This window comes from Petaurus breviceps, unplaced genomic scaffold (assembly GCF_028583685.1).
Source record: "Petaurus breviceps papuanus isolate PSGF00001 unplaced genomic scaffold, PetGlider_PUasm1.0 37, whole genome shotgun sequence".
In the NCBI taxonomy this organism is placed as follows: Eukaryota; Metazoa; Chordata; class Mammalia; order Diprotodontia; family Petauridae; genus Petaurus; species Petaurus breviceps.
In genome coordinates, this window is record NW_027186296.1 from 68,812,141 (window position 1) to 68,836,040 (window position 23,900).

The 23,900-nt window shown below is 38.6% G+C and overlaps 2 protein-coding genes across 4 annotated transcripts in view; both read right to left on the reverse strand.

Moving 5' to 3' along the window:
* Positions 1–6,400, reverse strand: part of MTHFS (methenyltetrahydrofolate synthetase) — a 253,028-nt gene extending 246,628 nt beyond the window's left edge. The window contains exon 1 of one of the 3 annotated variants that reach the window (XM_069098673.1): positions 3,956–6,400. In XM_069098673.1, coding sequence (XP_068954774.1) covers positions 3,956–4,075 — 120 coding nt within the window. In that variant the 5' untranslated portion in view covers positions 4,076–6,400. The remainder of the gene's footprint in view (positions 1–3,955) is intronic. The other 2 variants (XM_069098672.1, XM_069098674.1) reach the window with 2 other exon arrangements.
* A 4,996-nt stretch (positions 6,401–11,396) lies between these two features.
* Positions 11,397–19,405, reverse strand: BCL2A1 (BCL2 related protein A1). The gene is made up of 2 exons (XM_069097539.1): positions 18,933–19,405; positions 11,397–12,308 (listed from the first exon to the last, which is right to left on the reverse strand). The coding sequence occupies exons 1-2, from the start codon at positions 19,350–19,352 to the stop codon at positions 12,210–12,212; spliced, it is 519 nt and encodes a 172-aa protein (XP_068953640.1). The 5' UTR covers positions 19,353–19,405; the 3' UTR covers positions 11,397–12,209.
* Positions 19,406–23,900: the final 4,495 nt, after the last annotated feature.

Consider the following 23,900-nt stretch of genomic DNA (forward strand, 5'->3'; position numbering starts at 1 on the left):
AAAGGAAGGAAGGAAGGAAGGAAGGAAGGAAGGAAGGAAGGAAGGAAGGAAGGGAAGGAGGGAGGGAGGGAGAGAGGGAGGGAGGGAAGGAAAGAGAGAGGAAGGAAACAAGCATTTATTAAGTACCTACTATGTGCCAGGCACTGTCCTAAGTGCTTTACAAATATTACTTCATTTGATCTTCACAACCACCTTGGGAGATAGGTGCTATTATTATCCCCTTTTTACAGATGAGGAAACTGAAACAAACAGAGGTCCAGGGCCACATGGCTAAGTATCTGAAGCTGGATTTTATCTCTGGTCTTCCCGATTCCAGGCCCTGTGCTCTATCTACCTCATGACCTAGCTCCCTAGGGCATGTATCTGGAATGTGTAAAGACTCCTCAGACATGTCAAAGCCAATGACCCCAACGTACTCCTATTGATTCATGTGGCGACAAACAATACTAACAAAAAGAACCTACGTCTTATGAATCCTATGGAAGAAATTGAAGACTCTAGTCTAGAAAAACAAATGGTGTTTCCATTAGAGCTGCTTATTGAAGTAAGGCCTTCAGAAGAGAGGCTAATTAGAGAAGTGAACAACTAATTAAGAAGATGGTTCCCAAGAATAGGATTTGGATTTCTGGGCTCTGGCTTAAAATATAGCAATGATGATTCTTGTCCAGGAAGAACATACTTAATGAGGTTAAGAAATATATTTTCCTATCATCTTGTGATGCTGATTATGAGCCACAGGGCATTCATTGACTAAGATTTTTTTAAGTCATTTATAAAATATGGGGAAAAGGGCAGAAATGGAGGATAAATACAAAAGAGTAGCAAAGTCTTATTAAAAAATCAGAAATGCTAAGGTCTAGAATAAGTTAAGGCTAACAATGAATGCTAAGCACAACAAAAAGGGGCTTTTTTTAAGCTTCTCTGGAGACAAAAGGTCAAATAAGGGATAGTTCTACTATGAAGAATGGATGGGAAAATAATAATGAATGAGTTAGAGAAGGAAGAACCTCAAAAGTCTTATTTTGACTCAGTTTTCCTACTAAGGGAAATGGTCTTGGGACTGGAGAGAATAATAAATATGCTGAACAGAGAGCTGAACCCCAAGTTAAGTGAGGAGATGGAAAGAAAATACTTATCTACCCTCACCAGATAAATTCATATCACTAGGCCCAGATTTGCCTTACCGTATATACCAAAAGAACAGGAAAGATTACAGAGAATTAGTGAAGTATCACAGAACAGGGGATCAACAAATGTCCCAATTTCCAAAGGAAAAAAGTGTCGTATTAAAACTAGTGAGTATGATTCAATTCCTGGCAAAATTCTAAGATGTTTTATTAAAAGGGAGAGTTTATAAGTATTTAGAAAAGTTTATCACTAATAGCTTACATGTTTCCACCAAGAAAAGGTCAAATCAGACTAGCTTTTTCTGATGGGGTTTTTAGACAAGATCTTTATATGCTCGTGATATTCTCTCACTTACTATCAGAGAGTAAGGATACTGAGTTATTAAAACTATGTAATAGTAGTGGCTAACATTTATATAGTGCTTACTATGTGCCAGGCACTGTGCTAAGCACTTTAAAATTATTATTTCATTTTATGCTCATAGAAGTCCTAGGAGGTAGGTGATATTATTAGCCCCATTTTACAGATGAAGAAACTGAGGTAAATAGCTGTTAAGTGACTTGCCTAAGGTCACATAGCTAGTAAGTGTGTGAAGCAGGATTTGAACTCAGGCTTTCATAACTCCATGCCCAGGGCTCTATCCATTGTTCCACCTAGGTAAAAAACTGGTAGCTCCCATGAAAATGGAAAGTCTTCCATTATGGGCCAAGTACCATCCCAGACATTTCAAAGAGGATTATCACCAGATTGCCTGCAAAAGGATGACATTTTTAGCCACTAGAATCTTTGAAGACCATTTTCTGAACCATAGAGTAGTTGCAATATGAATTTACGAAAGCATCACTCACTACAAAGAAATGATGGATCCCTAAAGTATTAAAATACTATTGGGGTATATCTGTATGGGAACCACCAATATAAAAAACTTCCTCCACTAATTTAGATCCATGAATTAATGGTATTTACAGCCTTAGAGAAGTCTGACCTTGGAGTCAGGAAAGTCTAGATTTAAAATAGTCTGACACATACTAAAGGTCTGATGCTGAGCAAGCCATTTAATGCTTCAATGCCCCAGGTAACTCTCTAAGACTAAAAGTACATAAGTGTGTTAAAATGTGCCTATGTAATCTCTCATTTATGTAGCATTCAGAGGTTTATAAAGTGTTTTCCATACAAACCTGTAAAGAGAAGTAGTGTAAATATTATTATACACATTTTATAAACGAGGAAATGCAGGCTTATACAGGTAGAGTGATTCACTCAAAGTCATACCACTAATAAGGGGTTAAGTCAGAACCTAAGTTCTAGGTCCCTTGTTCAGTCATTTCAGTTGTCAGACTCTTTGTGACCCCATTTGGGTTTTTCTTAGCAAAGATACTAGAGCAGTTTGCTATTTCCTTCTCCAGCATAAATAACTAGGTCCTAGGTCCACTGACTCCAAATCCATTAATCAATCCACTTCGTTTAGTAGACTCTCCTCCCCTTTCAATACCTAGGAAAATCCAATCCATCCTTCAAGGCAGAGATCAAATTTCACTGACTCTATGAAAGTATTCCTAATCACCCCAGAGGAAAGTTATCTTTCTTTCCTCTGAACTCTTTTAACATCCACTGCCTAAATCATTCAAACATCAAGGATTTTTTTTTATTTCAGTGCTATGAGAATTCCCTTAAATAGACACTCTTTATAATTTAGTCATGAAGAGTTGCCAAATCATAGAACTAAGAGACTTAAGAGTTGGAAAGGACCTTTGAGACAGACCATCAAATGATACTCTAATGATACTCCTTCATGTTGTCAATAAGGATTAGAAAGGTGAACTGGATTGACTTACCCACACCACTAGTAAGTACCAGAGGTTAGATTTCAACCTAAGTAAGTCTTCCTTCCTCCAAATCCAGCAGTTATCCTAATAGCTTAATAACAGCTTTGTTATAAGTTTTCATTCTTTCCAATAATGTCCCTTTTAAAAAAAAACAGATACTTTATGCAACACTGTATGATACAAAGTATATTAATCTTAAAGAATTTGATGGTATAATCATTCATTCAAACAAACGTTTAATTTCCTGGGGTGAGGGGAGAGTGAGCAGTACACCCCAGAAACAGAGCTAGACAGAAAAGGAGGTAAACCCTTCATCCAGGGAGTTTTATAGCCTAGTAAGCAAGAACCTTTGAAGGTAAAAATCATGTCCTTCTTGCATTCTCAGCACCCAGCAGTGCCTTGCAGAAGTCTTCCAGAAATATACGTGCAGAACTGCTGGCACATTTGGACTGAGATATTAGCACAGAAAACATCTCAATAGCCACAGCACAGCCAAACAGACCAGCATGGGCCTCTCCACCACTTTACAACACGCGGCTTCAACTTCAAGAGTGATTTGGGGGCTTTTCTGTTTTTAACCTCTCCTTGGTATGTGCCTAGCTGTGTCGGGGAAGTTTTAAGAAACGGACCGAAGTCTGCCTTTTGTAACTGCTGCATTGGGGGAGGGAGGGATTACGGAGGAAGGAACCCTTGAGCTCGGGGCCAGAGCCCCTTCTTTAGAATTACTGCCCTTCTCCCCGGGCCTCAATTTCACCTCGGTCAGTTTCCTTATCGGTAAATGAGAAAAGAGGCGTCAATGAGATCAAAGGGCCCTGCCAGCTCTAGGGGTAGGAAGCCCAAGAAGAAGACAGGCAGAGGAGCGGGGCCGCGCACGTTAAACGCGGGGGGAGGGGGACTGGAGTCGCGTCCCGAAGGCCTAACTACGTGCGCGCCCCCGCGCCTGAGTCCAGAGGCGAGTTAGCCCAGGTCCTCATGCACGCTTCCCTTCCTGGCCCGCGCACCTTCTCTGTCAGCAGACGGGACTGGCGACGCCGTTCCTCGGCGCTCAGCGCGCGTAGCCGCTGCTTCATCTCGGCCCGTAAGGTGCGCTTGGCTCCGCTTATAGCCGCCGCAGCCGCCATGTTCAAGTGCGGAGCAGGCCCGCCCGGATGACCCCTCCAACCCAACTGGGGAGAGGGAGACCTGAGCCTGACCGCGGAAGCGACCTCCTCCTGAGCAGGCCCCGCCCTTCCCTCTGCGCCTCCGGAAGCCGAGGGGCAACTTGGTGGAAGGTGTCATTCACCAGAGTCCCTGGTTTAGACCAGCTCAGGTGGAAGGATGAACGGGGTCCACTAGGGCTGTAGGATTTGGAGCTGGCAGGGACTTTAGCAGCCCGCTAGTCCAAGAGGTTAAGGGACTTGCCCAAGGTCTCGCAGGCCTGGGATTCTGGTATAGTGGCCTTATTACAGCACTAGTTTCTTTAAACTGTAGAAGTCATGGATCCAGTATGAATTGGATCCCAATACAGGGTAGGGTGTGCGCCTCGAGTACCGAATGAATAGCCCAGGTTAAGTGTTATTTGGAAACTAACCAGCCCAGCCTTCCGAATGTCCGCCTTGCCTTCCTTCCCCCTCATTTTAGAGATGAGGAGAATAATAGCTAATTTGGGCAAGATCAGAATATTTCTAGGTGGTTCCATACAGTGCAATGCCTGGTAATTGGGAAAGCCTTGTACTGAGTGTTCCTGAATGTCGAAATAAGCACTACCTCTGTGTGATCTTAGACTAGTCATTTTATTTCTTTTTCTCCTGTAAAATAGAGGAACCAGCTACCTTCCACTGCCTCACAGGGTTTGCTTGTCATTAGGAACAACTATAATAGCATCTGTTTATGTTGAATTGTAAAAGCACCTACCTCATTATATTTGGCCTTTTAGCTTCTACAAAGTGCTTTTCCCATAACAATCCTATGACATAGTATAACCTATGAGGTGGGTAGTGTAACCTTATTTTATAGGCGAGAAGACTAAATCAACAAGCCTTTTTTAAATGCCTTCTTTGTGCCAGACTCCACTCTGCATGCTAGACATAGACAAAAGTAAAATAGCCAATGAGGACAAACACCCTGTACCCAGTTAGGTATATGTAAAATACATATAACTGGGGAGGGGGGAAAGGAGTCTGTAACAACTGAGACAATTAAGAAATGCCTTTTAGTAAGTGGTACTTGAGCTGAGCCTTGGAAAGAGCTAGGGTTGGAAAAGCCTATGCAAAAATCACCAAGATAGGAGAGATGGCATGTCAAGTACTGAAAAAGAGTAGGCCAGTGTGACTTGAATGTAGACTCTGTAAGAGGAAGTAATTGGAAAATATGTTGGAACCAAACTTTGATGAGATTTAAATGCCAAAGGAGTTTCTATTTTGTCCTAAAGGCAATAGAAAATCACTGAAGCTTCTTGGGTCATATGACAAGATCTATGCTGTAGGAATTTCAGTTTGACAGGTGGGTAGACTTGAGGGAGGACCAATCAGAAAGTTATTTCATTAATCGAGATGAAAAGCATCTTCTACTACAGTAGAAGTGGCATGAGGAGAAATGTCAGAAAGGAAAAATTGATTGGCAGCTGGGGAGAGGAAAGAGTTAAGGATTATTCCAAGGTTGCACATCTGTTTGGAAGTATGGTAATACCCTTGACGGAAAGAAGAAATTTGGAAATATTGGCTGTTTGGGGGGGCGGAAAGGGAGGATGTATTCCATTTTGCCCATGTTGAAGTTGAAATGGCTGAGATATCCAGATGGACTTATCTGGCAGACTTTTTATGCTATGGGACTTGATATGGTGACAATAAGAGAGATGAGGTCTGGATAGGTAAATTTGATGAACATCTACATAGAGATAATAATTGAACCCAAAGAAATGAGGGGCCAAGACAGCCCTGGCGTCCACCACACAAAAACGCAAAAGAAGTTAGGAAACACATGGTGGAACAATCAGTAACAGAACTGGGACTAAACTCTAGCTTCTTCTGACCTCAGGAATGAACTTGAATAATTCAATGGGCTTTTATAAGTGTGAGGCCTTGTAGCTATAAAGACTTAGGCTTTTGTTCCCTTGTAACAAAGATTTTTTTTAAAATATTTAGCAAAATGAAACAATACATCAGCCATATATGACAGATTATGAAATATTTCACATCCCTAGAGACACACACACCCCTACCTCTTCAAAGAAATGAGATACATTTTCTCATCTTTTCTTTGGGGCCCAACTTGAACATTATAATTATACATATTTCACATCCCAAGACACACACACACCCCTACCTCTTCAAAGAAATGAGGTATGTTTTCTCATCTTTTCTCTGGGGCCCAACTTGAACATTATAATTATACAACATTCAGTTTTGTTTTATTGTTCTTTCCATGTACTTTGTTACAATGATTGTGCATGCTGATTTCCTGGTTCTACTTATTTCACTCCCCATAATTTTGTTTAATTTTTCCTGGTCCTTATGTATGGATTAGTGACCTGAATTTGACACCACTGCTTTAGACAAACTCTTTTAAGACTATTAGTTGCAGTTAAGGTAACAATCTGCATTGGCAGAAAGATCTTTCCTCATATGAGAATTCCATATGTCCATGAAATCATAGGTTCATCCCTACCCCCATACTCATGTAACAAAATGTGTTTAGCAATTCCCACATTGGTGCCAATAACTCTATTTGTACCCTTGAACTTATCTCCTTTGAAAGGTTGCCCTTTCATTCATTTCCCCTCATCTTTGATCTCTGTATCTGCTGACTCTTTTTCCAAAGCCTACAAAATATTTGTAGGTCTTCCCCATTCTTGCATATAATGTAGTCTCTTAATCCATAAAAAAAATCTTCACTTGACTCTGCTGGCCTGTATTTGTAGGTACTTCTTTTATAATCAACCTCTTAGAAAGAACCTTTACCTCCCACTCCTCAGCCCTGGCAAACTGGCTTCAGACCCCTTATTGAAACTGCTCTTTCACTGGTTACCAACCTCTTAACTTCTAGACTTTTCTCAGTTCCCATTGTACTTCTCTGTAGTGTTTGATGCGGTTGACCACCCCTTCCTCTTGGATATTCTGTGCTTCTTCAGCTTCCATGTCCCTGATCTCTCCTAGTTGGATTGCTATTTTGCCTCTCACTTTCTCAGTCTCCTTAGGTTGCCTGCAGGGCAAGGCACTGACCACTAACTCTCTTTAAAGATTGTCCTGCTGGGCTAAGACTGGCTTACTTCAATTCCACTATGCTATCAGGCATGATGGTTATCTAGGGTGACCATATTGCTATAACTTATTTTCAGGGGCCTAAAGACAACTTGCTATGGGGGGATACACACGTATACTATTCACAATTGTAGATCCTGAATCCCTACCAGTGTGCTTACTATTTAAACAAATTAGCCAAGATGATGGCACCATTAACTGCTAATAATAATCACAAAACATTTACTAATAGAAGACGAAACAGTAATTATAACATGATAATCTACCTGTAAACTTGGGTCACATCCCACCATTTAAAAGTGTCTTTGGGAGATAGTGGGCACAAACTTAGAGAAAGCAGAAAACCATGGCACCTAGCCACTCTGGATGATAACCTGCTTTCATGTCTTTAGTCTTGAGAACACCCTGAACTTTGTTAGGTAACCTGTTAGGTAATGGAAACATTTCACTACTGGCCCTATTTACTCTCCTCTTAGATAAAGTTGTTTCACTACTTTCTGACCACTGAAGCAGTAGTAAGCTTTTTTAGGTAGTACCAGAGAACGAGAGTATTTTCCTATTTAACTCTTCAAACATCAGAGGATTTTGCTTTCTCCAGCTCCAAGTATCAGCTCTTTCCTTCATTCAGTTCAGCTCCCAGCTTCAACTGCAGGACCTTTACCTTTCTAGTTAGCTTGACTCAGAGCAACAGCTTCTGGTGTCTTAGCTTTTATTTTAAAATTTCTGGCATGTTTGTCTTTCCTTTCTCAAATTGGTGCCTACTCATGTGTTATGACCCCCTTCTGTATTAGGTTGAAAAATTGAAAATCTAAATTTCCATCATATATATATGTACTACAGTCCAATATGCAATTAACTCCTGGTCCCCAAATTTGACTCAGAATTTCCCAGCAATAAATTTCCAAGTCCTAAAAACAGTTATATGTAAATTAGCTGCTGGGGAAATAGTGACTGTGGGGATCTGCTTTCATGAACTATGTCTCCAAGCACTGAGGGGCTATTTTCCCAGGTGCTCTCCAAAGTTTTTATTTCTCCACAAGCTGCTTCTCTCTCTTTCTCACGCAAATGTCCTTTATCTGCTCCCTTCAGTAAATAAAATGTCTACATAAGAAAGGGGCAGTGCCTCTTAGATTATCCCTCTCCCACCCTCCAAGTGTGGTTGTCTGTCAAAACTCTGTACTGGGGTTTCTTCTCTTTCCACATCATTCCTGTAGTATTTTCATTAGCTCTGTAGATTCAAATATCATTTCTATGTACACAGCTCCAAAATTCACACGTATATATACACACATCTGCATATATGTATGTGTACACATGTCTGTGGATGTATGTGTGTATGTGTATATATGTACTCTAGAATGGAATACATTCCATTCTTAGCTCTGCCTCTTGAAATTTTTGCCACTCTATAAGATTCAGCTTAGGTGCCCACTTCCTATGTGAAACTTTCTTCGAGCCCTCCAAGTGATAATATTTCCTCCCTTCCCAAATTACTTTTATTATCTTATCTGTGTTTGTACATGTTTTATATCTCCCAGTCTAACATAAGTTCTTGACAGTAGCAACATTGATTCTTGTCTTTGTATTCCTAGCAACCACCACAGTGCCATTCCTACATAGTAGGAATGTAGTAAATGTTGGTCAAATTGAATTGGTATGGAGGGTAAGACCAGAAGCAGAGAAATTAGAAGACTATTTCAGTAGTTCAGCCCTGATATAATTAAGCAAAGGGGAAGTGGTAGGATAGATTCAGATGCTTTATGATGGAAAAATTAGGCCTTGGTAGCCTGCTGATGAGAGGGAAAGGGGGAAATGGGATTGTTGAGGATCATCAAAAGGTTTCAAGAGGTCATAGTTCTCAGGGCGGCTAGGTAGTACAGTGAGTAAAGCTCCGGCCTCAGTGTCTTGGAGGACCAGAGTTTGGTTCCGGCCTCAGACACTTAACACCCACACCCACACACACACACACACACACACACACACACACACACAAAAACTAGCTGTGTAACCTTGGGCAAGTTACTTAACCCCAATTGCCCTACAAAAGGCAAAAAAAAAAAGATGTCAGTTCTAGCGGCACAATGGAGAATGATTTGGAATCTGTTGTATGAGAAACAGTTAAAATAATTAGTTATATTTAGCCTAAAGAAGAAGACAAAGGAGACGTGATCTAACATCTTGTTTCATTTTTGCATGTATCTCCAGTACCTAGCAATGTCTTAGTCATTGTAGACATTTAGTAAGAATTTTTACAATTTAATTCAAATGTAATATCTGTATGCAGATAATCATAACAAAATACAGACATTTTAAGATTTGCAAAGCACTTTGCACATATCTTATTTGATTTCTATAAAAAACTCTGTGAGGTACCTACTGTAGGTATAATTATGCCCATTTTACAAATGGGAAAACAAAAGTTCAGAGGTTGAGACCAGTTCATGGTAATACAGCTAATGAGTGCTGGAGGCAGACTTGGTTGGACCTAACTCTTCTCAACTCCTTAGTTTAGCACTCAGTATACTTCACAATTTGAAAATAATCTCTGTTGTTCCAGATGGCAAAAGTTGGAGTGAAAGTTGAAGTTTCAAAGAAGAATCAGTATAAGGAAAAACTTTTCTAACACTTAAAACTATCCAACAGTGAACAAGCTGCTTCACAAAATAATGAATTCCTAGCACAGGACATGCACAAACAGAGGCTAAGTGATTATGTAAGAAATGTTGTAGAAGGGACTGTTTCATTGGCTGGATATTGTAGACAACTTCTAACTCCGCTACTCTAGGATTCTCTTCAAAAAAGAGTGAGAAGTTAACCTCCAAGTCCCAATGAAGTGGAATCTATGGAATTAACTTACATTTAAAGAGTTATTGTAGAGCCTGTTTTATCAGGACTGGCCTCACTAAATTCAAGGAAACTCATCATCAGATTGACCACCAGGAGGTGGTATTTTTGGCGACAGAAACTTATAAAACTGTCTACCAAAATGAGAAGGGTTTGCATCCCACACTAAAATTATTGGCCTTTTGAAGTATTTATGTGCAAGTCCCCTTCTTAATTCAACTTAAAAATTTATTAAACACCTACTAAGTTTAAGGTATGGTCCTCAGTGAAACAGGAGAAAAAACAAAACAGTCCAGTACCTCAAGAAGTTTTAGTTCTACAGGGAGGACAGGCCCACAGTCAAGTAAATACAAAATATATGCAAAATACTACAAAGTCATTTTAAGAGGAGGAGCAGCTAGGTGGAGCAATGAATGGAGTGCCGGTCTTGGAGTCAAGAAGACTCATCCTCCTGAGTTCAAATTTGGCCTCAGACACTTACTATCTGTGTGATCCTGGCCAAGTCACTTAAATCCTGTTTGCCTCAGTTTCCTCATCTGTAAAATGATCTGGGGTAGAAATTGGCAAACCACTCCAGTATCTTTGCCAAGAAAACCCCAAGTAGGGTCACAAACAGTGGGACATGACTGAAACAGTTTTAAGAGGAAGAAAATGTTAACAGCTGAGAGAATCAGGAACAGTTTCTTATAAGAAGTAATATCTTGGTATGTCTTGAAGAAAATTAGAGACTCTAAGAGAAGGTTTGAAGAGGGAGTGAATTCTTTTAAACAAACTTCACCTCCCCAGCTGCTCTGAGCTGAGTCCTCATTTAAATCTATAGTAGGATTTCTGTTTGCTTCAACCTAAAGACACAAATCAGGGTTAGTCTGATGATTATTTTAACATCACCCTAAGCTTCTAACCAAAATGAGAACTTGAGGCTAGGGCCATTTGCTTGTTCATACAGAGAGGCAAATAGCAAGTGTTCAATAAAATCCAGTGACTAAGTATATTCAAGTATCATAGTAAATCAAGTATATAGTAAGTGTCCTATCAAATTAATTCAATGTGTCAACCATTTAAGTGCCAATTTAAATTGTATTTAATTGCACTTAAATCAAAGCCTTGTGCTAGATACATGATGAGTACATCAAGTAAGTATAAAGTGTTATGTTAGATCTGAGAGATCATAATTTTTTAATAACTGGGAGGATTAGGAAATGTTTCATGGTGGGGTTGGCATTTTAAGGGGTAGGTAGCAGTTTAACAAAGGAAACAAGAAAACATCATGAGCAAAGACAAGGAAGGCAGGAAAGAAGAAAGGAAACAAGTATTAAGCACCTACTATGTGTCAGGCACTATGCTAAGTGCTTTACAAATATCTCATTTGATCTTTATGACAACCTTGGGAGGTGGATGCTATTATTATTTTCATTTTACAGTTGAGGAAACTGAGGCTGACAGAGCTTAAATGAGTTGCCCAGCTTCCTTCAGCTAGTAAGTATCTGATGCCAAATCTGAACCCAGGGCTTCCTGACTTCAGGTCCAGCATTATGCCACTCTGCCACCTAGCTGCCACTAAAGAGGCAGAAAAGCATACTGGGAGCGGGGGTGGGGGGGTAGTTGGGAAGTCTAGTTTGACTAGATGTTAGAATAAATACATGGAAAGGAGTGGCAGGAGCAAAGACTAGAAAGACAGAATGGTACCACACCATGTAGGGTATTGAATTCTAGAGAAGAACTAAACTTTATTTGGTAATCCTGAGAGAGTCATTGTAAATATTTATAAATAACGTAACCAGCTCTATCTTCAAGGAAGATTGTAGCACAGTATAGTACAGTAGTATACAAAAGCAACATATCAATTAATGTCCATTGATAATGAGGTGTTCCTGTCAATTGAACATATTATTGAAGTGATAAGACAACTTGAATTTTGCTATGCTCCCCTACTAACTCAGAGCTTAAAGCTACTCTAAGCAAAATAGGTTGAGTCCAAATTTATAGATATACATTCACAGTTTGTTAATAAAAATGTTGATTGTTTTTTAATTGTCATAGATTCCTCAAAGGACTGGTCATGTCCACAAAATTGCCTTAAAGAAGTAAATCTTGATTAGAGTTCTTGTGTTAGCCAGTGCTTTAGGATAGGCAGGTGTCACAATACAGGCTAATTCTTTTCAGTCGAAAAGGATTACTTCAGAAAGGAAAATATACCCCAGATCTTTGTTGAAATATCTGTGAAGTTTGGCCATACCATATTAGGTTCAAAGTTCTTTACGAAGCCATTTTCCTGTTAAAAAAAAAAAAAGAATTCTTTTTTTTAAAACATTTCCAAAACGAGTGAGGACTAGGTTAATAATGATGTAAAGCATTAAAACTGTCATAAACCTATAAATACTAAATAGCTGATGCAATTTCTTTTGCAAATACTAGAGGGCAGAAATTCTTAACCTTAGGTCCATGGACCCAAAAGGTCTGCCTTGCCGTTACCTGCTTCTCTCCACCAAGAGCAGCAACCCTCCAAATCTGACGTCCAGGGACCCTGTCCCCTAACCCTGATGGAGTTACTCTGTGCAGCATTAGGACTTACCAGGAAAGAGAGCTGCCCAGATAGGAGAAGGAATGAGTCAATTTTCACTTCAAACTCTCTATGTCTACCCAGATATCCAAGCTGTAATTAATCTCATCTAGCTATCAAACCGGACACCAGGGCCTAGCCCATTTACATAACTTGCTATCTGCCCTGCTGTTTCATTACCACCACCTCTTCCCCCGCCTTTTACCCTCTTATCCATGTTAACAATCAAATCAATATTACCATTGATACTGGAAAGGGTAATGTTCTATGCCCTATAGCTGCACTCACTATGTCTGGTTAACCAGGGGTTCTTAATCTTTTTCATTTCCTGGACCTCTCTGGCAGTCTAATGAAGACTCTGAACCCCTTCTAAAAGTAATATTTTTAAAAGCATAAAATGAAATACACAGAATTACAAAGGAAACCAATTATATTGAAATATAGTTTGGGGTTCTTGTTTTTATTTCAATTTAACAGACCTCAGGTTAAGTTTTAGAAAGCAAGCATTGTTTTACTATTTTCTCTATACTCGTAACACCTAAAACAAATGCTTGTTGGTTGATTAATTATAAGGACTGTAGATCAACATGCTAATTTTATATATGAGGAAGGAGAGATTTGATGACTTGCCTAAAGTCACCCAGTAGGGAAACAGGGACAGGAACACAGGCCTTCCGTGTCCTAGATCTATACACCTTCCATCTCAGTTTCCTATATCAAGTACAATGGTACATTTCTAAACAATAACCCTAAAGAAATAAAATTCAAGAAAATGAACATGATTGGATATTTTTTTTAGATGATTCACAAGCACTTTAGGATCCTGTAGTATCTCCAAGTTGCATTTATGATCACTTGTTATCTTAATGGTAAAGTGGCAATTTTAATAGAGATTTCAATTTGGCAAAAAGCTAGATAAACCAATTTTTACTATATTTAATAATCCCTTTTCTCTGTTTGCAAAGTAGATGAATAGTGTCATAAGGACCCTGCCATATTCTAAACATAGGATGAGAAAACCTCCCCATTTTCCCATATCTAGCCTATATACCCCAGATCCATGCTATGTGGAGTAATGGAAAGAACAATTCAATTCGACAAACATTTATATGTCCAAGAAATTGTGTTTGGAGTCAGGTGCGACCAGAATTTGAATAACACCTTTAAAACCTATCATTTGGTCCTAGGGGAATCATTCATCCTTTCAGAGTCTCAATTTCATTATCTATAAAATGGAGATAACACCAATACTCCCAATTTCATGGAGTTGTTGTTGAGAATCAAAGATGTTATATAAATGTCAACTATTATTATGATAATGAAATTGTCTCTTTTGCTCTGGGAAGTTATATCATCTCTTTAAAACACAAAAATTTAGCTTATAAAATGATGGTTATTTAAGCCACTATTCTATTATTAATTCCAAGAGTGATTTTTTTTAAATGCTCAAATATATTGTGCATGCATATTATCTCTGGAAGTAATGGTAATTGCCTCAATTTAACTATATTGACCTCAGGCCAATTCAAAATTTGAAATAAAATACTGTAGCTACTGTTCAAAGTAAATAAAACCATAGGTACTTTAAAAATATCTGGGCCTAGAACCCAAAAAAGGTATTCTAAGCTCATAAGTTTAGAATACTTTTTGGGGGGTTAGCTGAGAGGAAATCACTTAAATGGGTCTTTATGAAAATTCTTTTTTTTTTAAATAGTTCTGTGCTGGGACTATGCTATTCTAGAAACATAAGCATTTGCCATCATTTCTTAACAAAACATTTTTAACTTGGTGTGTTAAAATTCAGAAGAACTTAAAATTCAGATTTTTAAGCTTTCAGATTCTATTTTATTCAAAGGTCTGATGAGCAAAGCAAATAAGCCATTCAACCCAAGTTCTTACATTTAGATAATGTCAATATCCAGAAGAAAGCAAACTTTATACATAGTCAGTGCTCTGTGTGTTTCTACTAAGCTAAATGTTTGACGTCAAAGTAGACAGTAATCATTATTTACAGAGAAACATGAAAAGTTATTTTTTTCTTTAGATTTTTTTAATGGCTCATTCATCTGTTCCAGAGTCTGATACAGTATTTACTATGAAGATTCCACCTCTCCCTGTCTATATTTGGCTTTGTAAAGGACTCTCATTTGGGAATAGTGCAGTTCTTCAAACAGTCTACTGGTACTATTCATCTTAGTACTTACAAAGGACAGGAGGGTGCTTTTGAGAAGTAAGAAAAAAAAGGAGTAAAACTAGAATCCTACTAACTCTGTTTCAGAGCTATTGCTATTATTCTATGACTGAGAGAAAAACATAGACAGATGTGACAGGTCAAAGAAAGCCATGTGGAACAAAAATGGAAGACTTACAGGGAAGACTTTAATTCTACTGGTATGGATATTTTTAAAGAAATAAAGAATCTTGGGGTAGCTAGGTGGCACAGTGAATAGAGCATTGGCCCTGGAGTCAGGAGGACCTGAGTTCAAATCCAGCCTCAGACACTTAATACTTACTGGCTGTGTGACCTTGGGCAAGTCACTTACCCCAATTGCCCTGCCTTCCCCCCTCCAAAAAAAAAAAAAAGAATCTCCTTGATATTCATGAAAACATTGTTCTATAGGCTTTTTCTCACTATGTCCAAACAAAGAAGAGTACCAACTACCAGATCCTGTAAAATCTCATTTGGTTTCAGCCCTTCCAAATGACAATGGGAATAGAAGGGGAAATAATAAATAACAGAGGGGAAGGGGAACAAGAGACAAATGTAGCAAAATAAAAAAAATAATAAAGGAAAACTACTCCATTTGATGAAGAGAGACATTCTAGCATTGATCAACATGCCTCCTTCCCTACCTATTTAATTATAAGTAGTCTTTCAAATATATTTATGTTGTTCCTTGTATAACCTCTATAGAACTAAAAAAAAAAAATTAAGCTGTAGTGTCAGTGGGAATTAAGCTCAGAAACTAGAATAACTTTTAGGACCACTAGTAAGTACACTGAAGTATTATATCACTTTAAATTGACCTATTCTCTGACGCAAGGGGCAAATGGGAGAGGGAAAGGGGAAAAACAGGTTAGCAGTGGCACATTTTATATGTTCCTCCACTCAGCTCCCATGTATGAGAATGAAAAGCTTCTCCTATGCATAATTTCAAAGAGCATGAGAATCAAATTGACTAATCATTTTCAAAAAGCTCCAAAGAATTATTATAGAAGTAGGTTACTAACTAATGAAGTCTAACTCAGGGGTGGGGAACCTGCAGCCTCAAGGCCACATGTGACCCTCTAGGTCCTGAAGGGTGGCCCTTTGACTGACTCTGAACTTCACAGAACAAATAGAGGATTTGTTACCATTGTTACCTAATAGAGGATCTGTTCTGTGAAGTTTGGATTCAGTCAAAAGGCCACCCTTGAGGACCTAAAGGGCCACATGTGGCCTTGAAGCCGAAGGTTCCCCATACCTGGTCTGGCTTATTGTATGAAGCAACTTAAAGCACAGGACCAAAGGACAGTGAGTTGCCTAGTGGGGCTCATTTGTCCTCTAAGACTCTAGCCTTCACCTACTTATCGTAGGCATAGAGCTATAGATTTAGAGCTAAAAGGGATGAATGTGCCTGTAGTCCAACCTCTTCATATGAGTAAAATGAGGCCAAGAGAGTGGTAATGAATTGCCCTAAATGAAACTTGTAGTAAATAGGGGAAGTATCAGGTCCTCTGGTCCAAATTCTATATTCTCTCCACTGCACTTCAACGTCTCAAATCATCTAGATAAAGGAATAAGTAGCACTTTATTTAGAAAATTTCACTCCAAAATTCTTGCCACATGGGAATCTATGGATAAATTCTCTTAGAAGAGAATCTCCAGATTAGTTTCTGAGTGGTCCTACCAACTGATGGAATATCTGTTATTAAAACCTAAAAGAAAAGAGAGAATGAAAGCTTTCATTTGGCTTCCAAATATAGTTACCTTTAATAATTTAGGGTATAGGTATAATAGAAATCTCCAAATGGCATTTAAAAGCAGTTTTAAATATAATCACATATATTACACATTTCTACATAATGGAAGAGCAGTTAGGTGACCTGGTGGATAGAGTGATGGGCCTAGAGTCAGGAAGACCTGAATTCAAATCTGGCCTCCTTACTAGCTGCGTGAGCCTGGGCAAATCATTTAACCCTGTCTGCCTCAGTTTCCTCACCTGTAAAATGAAAACCCCAAATGGAGTGACAAAGAGTCGGACATGACTGAAAATGACTGAACAACAAACAGTGGAATCTATGACCTTCCAAAAAAGAAGATGAGGTGAACTCTCCATTATGGTTAAAAAAATTCCAATTCTTATCAACTGTGAGAATAAGAGTCAGTTGCCTTTATCATTTATTGTGTCTAGTACACAGGAAAAAGCTTCCTATAGATTTTTATTGCACGTATATATAGATGTAGATATCTGAGACAGGCAGAGACTGTTATCATTTTGCAGAATTTTCTTGATTATACATAAATATAATAGTAATTGACTGCAGGTATGTTATACCTATAGCTCATCTAATGACCTCTTAAAGGTTGCTTCTGATTATGAGAAAGAATTTCTTATCAATCAAGGTAAATAATTCCATAAGGCAGCAATTTAAGTGGCTTGTGAATGTTTCAAATGCAAAATTGTGATAAATTAATTTTTAAAATTAATGATTGATTTAAATAAATAAAAATAGAGGCACTATGTATGAGGAGAGAATGTTAATAATCTTATGACTACATGTGACCTCATGATCTAAGAGACTACATGTATTAACTAACTCACACTAAGGCAAAAGAACTTCTAACTAAGCCAAAGGACCTCTTTGTTATGGGTTGACTAATTATTAAACTCTGGGCCAATCAATTTCTCTGTTCTTTGCACTAAATCAGGAGATAATATGGTTTCCCTTTGCCACTTCACAGAGATATTTTAGAGAGAAATTAGGTGTTGTATGAGGTACAATTTTAAGTATAATTGAAGGTATCTCAATTAACAAAAAAAGATAATAGTAGCCCTCTTACTAAAGAAGGAAAAAAATGTAGTTAGTTTAGATTATTAATTGGTGTGAAAATCATATCAATTCTTGTTCAGTATAGTAGCCAACGCAGTGCCTGGCACATCCAGGTCTTTTAAGAAATATTAACAAATGACGTCATGAATCACAGTTTTACCAAGGTCTCAGAAGTTCATAAAAAAAGGTTTCACTGACAGGTTTACACATCATGCTCATTTTGCAACAGACAGGGTAATGCATACATTTTTACTAACAGATTATTACTAGAAAGTAGAGTTTAATTTGTAAATTATGGAAACTGACTGAAAAAATATTCCTAAGCTATGGATTTGCAGAAATGTATAATGATCTCAAATAAATATTAGAAATGTCTAAAATAATTGCTAATTGAGATACCTCCAACATGTTCTGAACTATATTACCTACCCTACTTTAATAATGTCCTGCCATGAGGTAGGTATGTTCCCTACATGTTAATCAGGTCTTGATCTGTAAGATACAAGGACCAACATGTTCCACCATACATACACACTTTCTAAAGGAAGCCAAGCAACATACATTGTGTCATCTTTTTCCTAAGACCCCCTTCTCCTGAACTGATTTCTGGTTATTTGATCCTCTGGCTTCCTGCTGTATCTCTTCAAGTTAGCCCATCTGCATAGGCTACATTGCTCTTCAAATTCCAACCAAGTTTGTATATGAGTATGTGCTTCTGTCTGCTTTCTTCCTAAGCATTTATGGTACCCTCTCTCTGTCTCTTCACTGGATTCCTGAGCTACCCCCAACATCCCTTGGTATTCACTCTTTGCCTTTCCTACCCCTTGCACTATGTAATAAGAATCAGTGACAATTTTTTTTTTAGGTCACTGAAGCATCAGTCTTGTCTTTTAATATTATTAAAAATAAAATATATTCTGTTGGCTGATGCAATCCCCTTCCAGCATTATAATAATGTGATTCTTTGAAATTGTACCAGAAAGGGGCAGCCAGGTAGCAGAGAGAGTAAGAGCACCAGCTCCAGTGTCAGGATGACCTGGGGATGGAATCCAGGCTCAGACACTTAGCACCACACCCAGAAATAACTGGCCATGTAACCTTGAGCAAGTTACTTAACCCCGATTGCTTAAAAAAAAAACTGTACCAGAAAGTTTTAGTCAAGATCTAGACTTGTAAAATAGGCCATCCAGGAAAGACTGTGCTAAACAGATAGTCATTAGGTAGATTAAAGTATTAGTAAGGAAATTGTCATTTTCTATTTTGTCAATAAAGAGTTTTGAGAAACATTTCTATAAAACATACCCATCCTCCATTTTGTCTTATCCACTCTGCTATGTTGTTCATTATAAACTCAGCAATAAAATAAGAAATTTCTTCTTGATTACCCATAGTCAGTGGAGCTCTATGTCTCAGAAGCTTCTTGACAAGAATTCCCCCAAAAGCAAATATGGTGACAATACGTCCCCAGTTAATGATACCATCCTCAAATTCCTTTTCCATAACACTATTGAAAATTCTTCTGGCAGAATCTACAGAAACAATGTCCAAAGTGCTCAAGAATGTTTCCATATCCTTTTCAACTTCTTCTTGGACAGAGAAAGCAACCTTTTGTAGTATTTGAGATGTCTTATTTAGACAAGATCCCAGTTGCGGCATCTGTTGAATATGCTTCAAGTAGTCCTCAGCTAACATGTGAACATAATGGAATTCATAATCAGCCATATCAAACAAGAGAGCCAAGTTTGGGGTTTTAACACCTTGAAGCTGCTGATACAATTTGAAGAAAGGGCTCACTGCTCAGGAAATATTAAAACATCAAGATGTGGGGGCAGGTGGAATTTTTGCTTGCATCACAGAGGGCTTTTAAATGTGTAGGCTGTAAATGAAAGTTCAAAATGCAGAAGAAAATTTTGCTCATAGAAAGGTCATACTTCCTTTTATTGTAAATGACTGATTACTCTCTAAAAGTCATAAGCCATGGGGGGCAAGGGGAATGCCTACAAAGGACATGATAATATTCATTTTCATTTGGAAACAGGCCCAGAAAACGGGTACTGATCACAGATCATGCCAAGAAATTTAAGTAATCTCTCTGTCCTCTAGTAGTTTGTAACTTGGTATTTTGAGTAATCTCTCTGTCCTCTAGTACTTTGTAACTTGGTATTTTGACACTCAAAACAGGCTGCTGTTTCAGAGAATGTAACACAAAGGAAAGGGAAAGATGTCTTCTTTTGTCTTCAATGCCAAGACACTCTAGAACTCCCTCTGCTCAGGGAAAAACAAACAAAATTCTCAATTTGCATTTCTCATTCATTCAGATCTTGATTAATTCAAAAGTAAATTAGGATCATAGATTTTGTGCTGTGGAAGGGAACCTTTAAGGTCATCTATGCCAGTTCCCTAATTCCAGTTTATAATTAGCCAAGTTCAGAAGCAACTCTCATAAACAGGTATGGGAGACATGAATTAAATTAATGATTAAACTGAAACAGGACACTTACTAGTATCACATTTTATAGAAGGAGATGGCAGCAGAGTCTTATCTCGACTACTAATGACCTGAGGGGGCAAGTCATTTAGCCCCCTAAGCCTCAGGTCATAATCTTTAAAAAGGGAACAACAACATAGCTCTACTTATTTGACAGGGATGTTGTGTAAATATGCTGCAGCATTCCATGTAAATGAGTTTCTATTACTGGTATGTACAGAGTGGGGCAGGGGTTTGGTAGGGAACTATCAACCCTTAGAGCTTAATTAGTAAGCTTATTTGTCCAGTTATTGGGTGAGTCTGGAATTCCAGTAGGATTGTCCTGGCAGATAGACTATGAAGCTTCTGTCCTTTCATCTCCTATTCCCTCCTCTCCTCTCTTCTCTTCCCCTCCCCTTCCTTCTACTCTCCTCTCTTCCTTCCTCTCCCTCTATCTACATAGGGTATCATACCCTTACCTACATGTGTTCTGCCCAAAGGAATGTACATTTTGATCTTTGAAACCTTCCAAGATATCTTGGGCTTAACCAGCTTCTTAAGGATCCACTCTTAAACCCAAATCACTCTGACTTTCACAGATTGGCCAACAATAAATCCCAGCCTAAGCCCAATTGGTCATTGTTTGGACCCTGATGGCTCTGAGTGAACCTAAATAGCAATTTCTGTTTTGGCCAGAAATCCTAGGGCCTTCCCCTCAAGACTGATGATTTTTTTTTTTTTTGACTAGGTAAAAGGGGCCATTCTTTACCTCATTTCTTACCTAGCCTTAATCACTGAATGGGCATTGCCTCAGTCAAACTGAGACCTGGGAAAGATCTTAGCTTTAAAAGGCCAAGGTCTCCCACTACCTCCAGGACCATCTCCAGTGGCCCTGATCTATATCTTGTCACCGGACCCAGATAGCTCCAAAATCAAATTCACTAACAAGTCATGGTATCTATCACCTTCCTGATATCAGGGTCCTCTTGGAGAATGAAGGGCAAACAATGGGATTGTTCTTGCAGTGGCAGAGATCCATTTTGGGATATTTGGGATGCCCTTTAGAAGAAGAACCTAGAGGAAATATTCCTGGATCATTAAGAATATTGTTTATGTCCCCAGGATCCCTAGAGAAATTTTAGTGTATTCTATGTAGAAAGGAAAACTTAGACATATTTGTCTGGACCCCAAATGGATGGCCTTATTGCTAAGGGAATCATGGAAGGGTTTTTTACCAAAGACAATAAGTTTTTCACCTGAGGATATGGGGGGGTAACTTCCAGTCAACCAGGTCAGAAATTTGGTTTTGTCTATGTGTTGTGGGGAGCTCTTCTGTGTCCAGGTTTCCTCCCAACCCAGAAAGCCAATTTTCTTTGTTTTTTTTCCTTTTCTTTATTGTCCTTGGGTTGAGGAAAGTCATTTTAATCACTAAGGTACTCGTTGAGTACTAAGCAAGCAGTAATCTTGGGTAAATTTTCTAAAATGTTTTGTTGAATCTGCATAACTTTTTTATTTGGGGACAATTGCGATTTTTGCCTGTACACGTGGAGCAGCATTAGACCATTTCAATCTACTTGGTGTGAGACTCTTTCCTGTATGGGTCTGGGAAGAGAATTAAAGGACATGTTTATGTCTCCTTGGGATCCTAGAGGACTGGTCTAGATTGGAGATATGGACATGTTCAAAATACACCCTCAAGCAACACTGAAAAAAAAAAAAGGGAAGAATTTAACAGGCACTGGGGGAACTAGTCAAGTGGTCCAGCCACAAGTATGTGCTTGACTACATCAGCATATGTAGCTGGTGCATTTCTCCACATAAAAGAAGCCCAAGAGACTGCTTCTAAAAGAGCTGTAATGATGTAAAAAAGGAAGAGCCTTGGAGAGATTTTAGAGTGTGCATGGACATTCTATAACTGGTTCCAGGGAAATATTTGTATTTTTGTTCTTGCCATATTTTTGATACATATTCCTTTGTAAAAACTAATGGAACTTGGAAGTCACTCACTGGTGGCTAACAGTGGGGGGAGCCCACATGTGAAATGGAGGGGAAGCCTCCAGCTGATAACCTTAGAGTAGAAAAACCCTAGAACCTTTAGAGTTCTTCCACATTAAAGTCCAGTCCATATAAGGTCTGAAGAGGATAGAGTATAGCAGAAGTATCACCTTCCTATTCCTAGATGCTATTCCTCTCTTGACATAGCCCAAGATTGCATTAGCTTTTTTGACTACTGCCTTATACTGCTGAATCACATGGAGCTTGAAATCCACTACAACCCACAGGTCTTTTTTTAGAATAACTATTGTCTATTCATACCTCCCCCAGCTTACACTTGTGACAAGGATTTTTTGGTATTGGAAGTGCAAGTGTCCCTGTTGAATCTCATCCAATTAGATTCAGCCCAATGCTTTAGTCTGTGATTCTTGCCATCCAGCTCATTCCCTATCACTCCCAGGTTTGTTACATCTGCAGATTTAATGAACATAATGACTCATCAATGACTTTATCCAAATCATTATATAAATGTTGAATAGCATAGGGCCAAGCACAGATCTCTCAGCTTCTCAACTGGAAACCTGCCACGTTGACCCATAGTAATTCTTTGAGTACGACCATACAAGCAGGTCTGAATCCATCAAACTTCACTATCGTTGAATCCATCTCTCTCCATATTCTCCACAAGAATAGTGTATTTCAATAATAGATAAAAATTTCAAGGCTAGAGATAATTGAAATTTAGTTATTCCTCTCCAGGGAACCTAAAATAGCTATGAGAGATGAGTTCATGTCCTGCCCCAATAACTGAGATATTATTGTTTTTAGGATCAGTAAAAAAAAAAAGGCATTATGAATTATCTGATAAAACTAGTCAGTCAGTCAATAAACATTTTTTGGAGGCAGTTGGGGTTAAGTGACTTACACAAAGCTACTAAGTGTTTGAGCCCAAATAAACATTTATTAAGCACCTACTGTGTACCAGGCACTGTGCCAAGAACTAAGATTATGAAGAAAGGCAAAAGATAGTCCCCACTCTCAAAGAGCTCACAGTCTAATGAGAGAGGCAACATGTGCCATGAAAAAAGAATAATCTATATTCAAACAAGGAATTTACAGGATAAATTGGAGATAATAGGGGGAAGGCACTAGGCTATCTCTATAGAGGCACTAGGAAAGTTTTCCTGTAAAAAATGGAATTTTAGCTGGGACTTTAAGGAAGCTAGGAGGTGGATATGAGGGAAAAGAGTATTCTTAGCACAGAGGATAGTCAATGAAATTGCTCAGTCTGGAAATAGATTATCTTGTTTTAGGAACATTAAGGAGGCCAATTCCACTGCATTGCAAAATAATCCAGTGAAAGGTATAAGAAGACTGAAAAGATGAAAAGGTAGGGGAAGATGCAGGTTATAAATGGCTTTGAATGCCAAATAGAGGATTTAGTATTTGATTCTAGAAAGATAGAAAGCCACTAGAGTTTAATGAGTAAGCGAGTGACATGATCAAATTGAGGAAGATCTTTGACAGTTGAGTGGAGGGTGGACTGAAGTGGGGAGACATTTGTGGAAGAGAGGCCAACCAGGAAGGTATTGCAATAGTCTGGATGTGAAGTGATGAGAGCCTGCAATAGGGTAGTAGTAATGTTAAAGAAGATAAAGGAGGTGCATAGGGGAATGTTACTAAGGTAAAATTGACAGGACTTGATGACAGATTGGATATGGGGAGTGAGAGAGTGAGGAGTTGAGGAGGACACCTGAGTTATGAGCCTGGATGACTGGGAGGATGGTAGTGCCCTCAACAGTAACAGG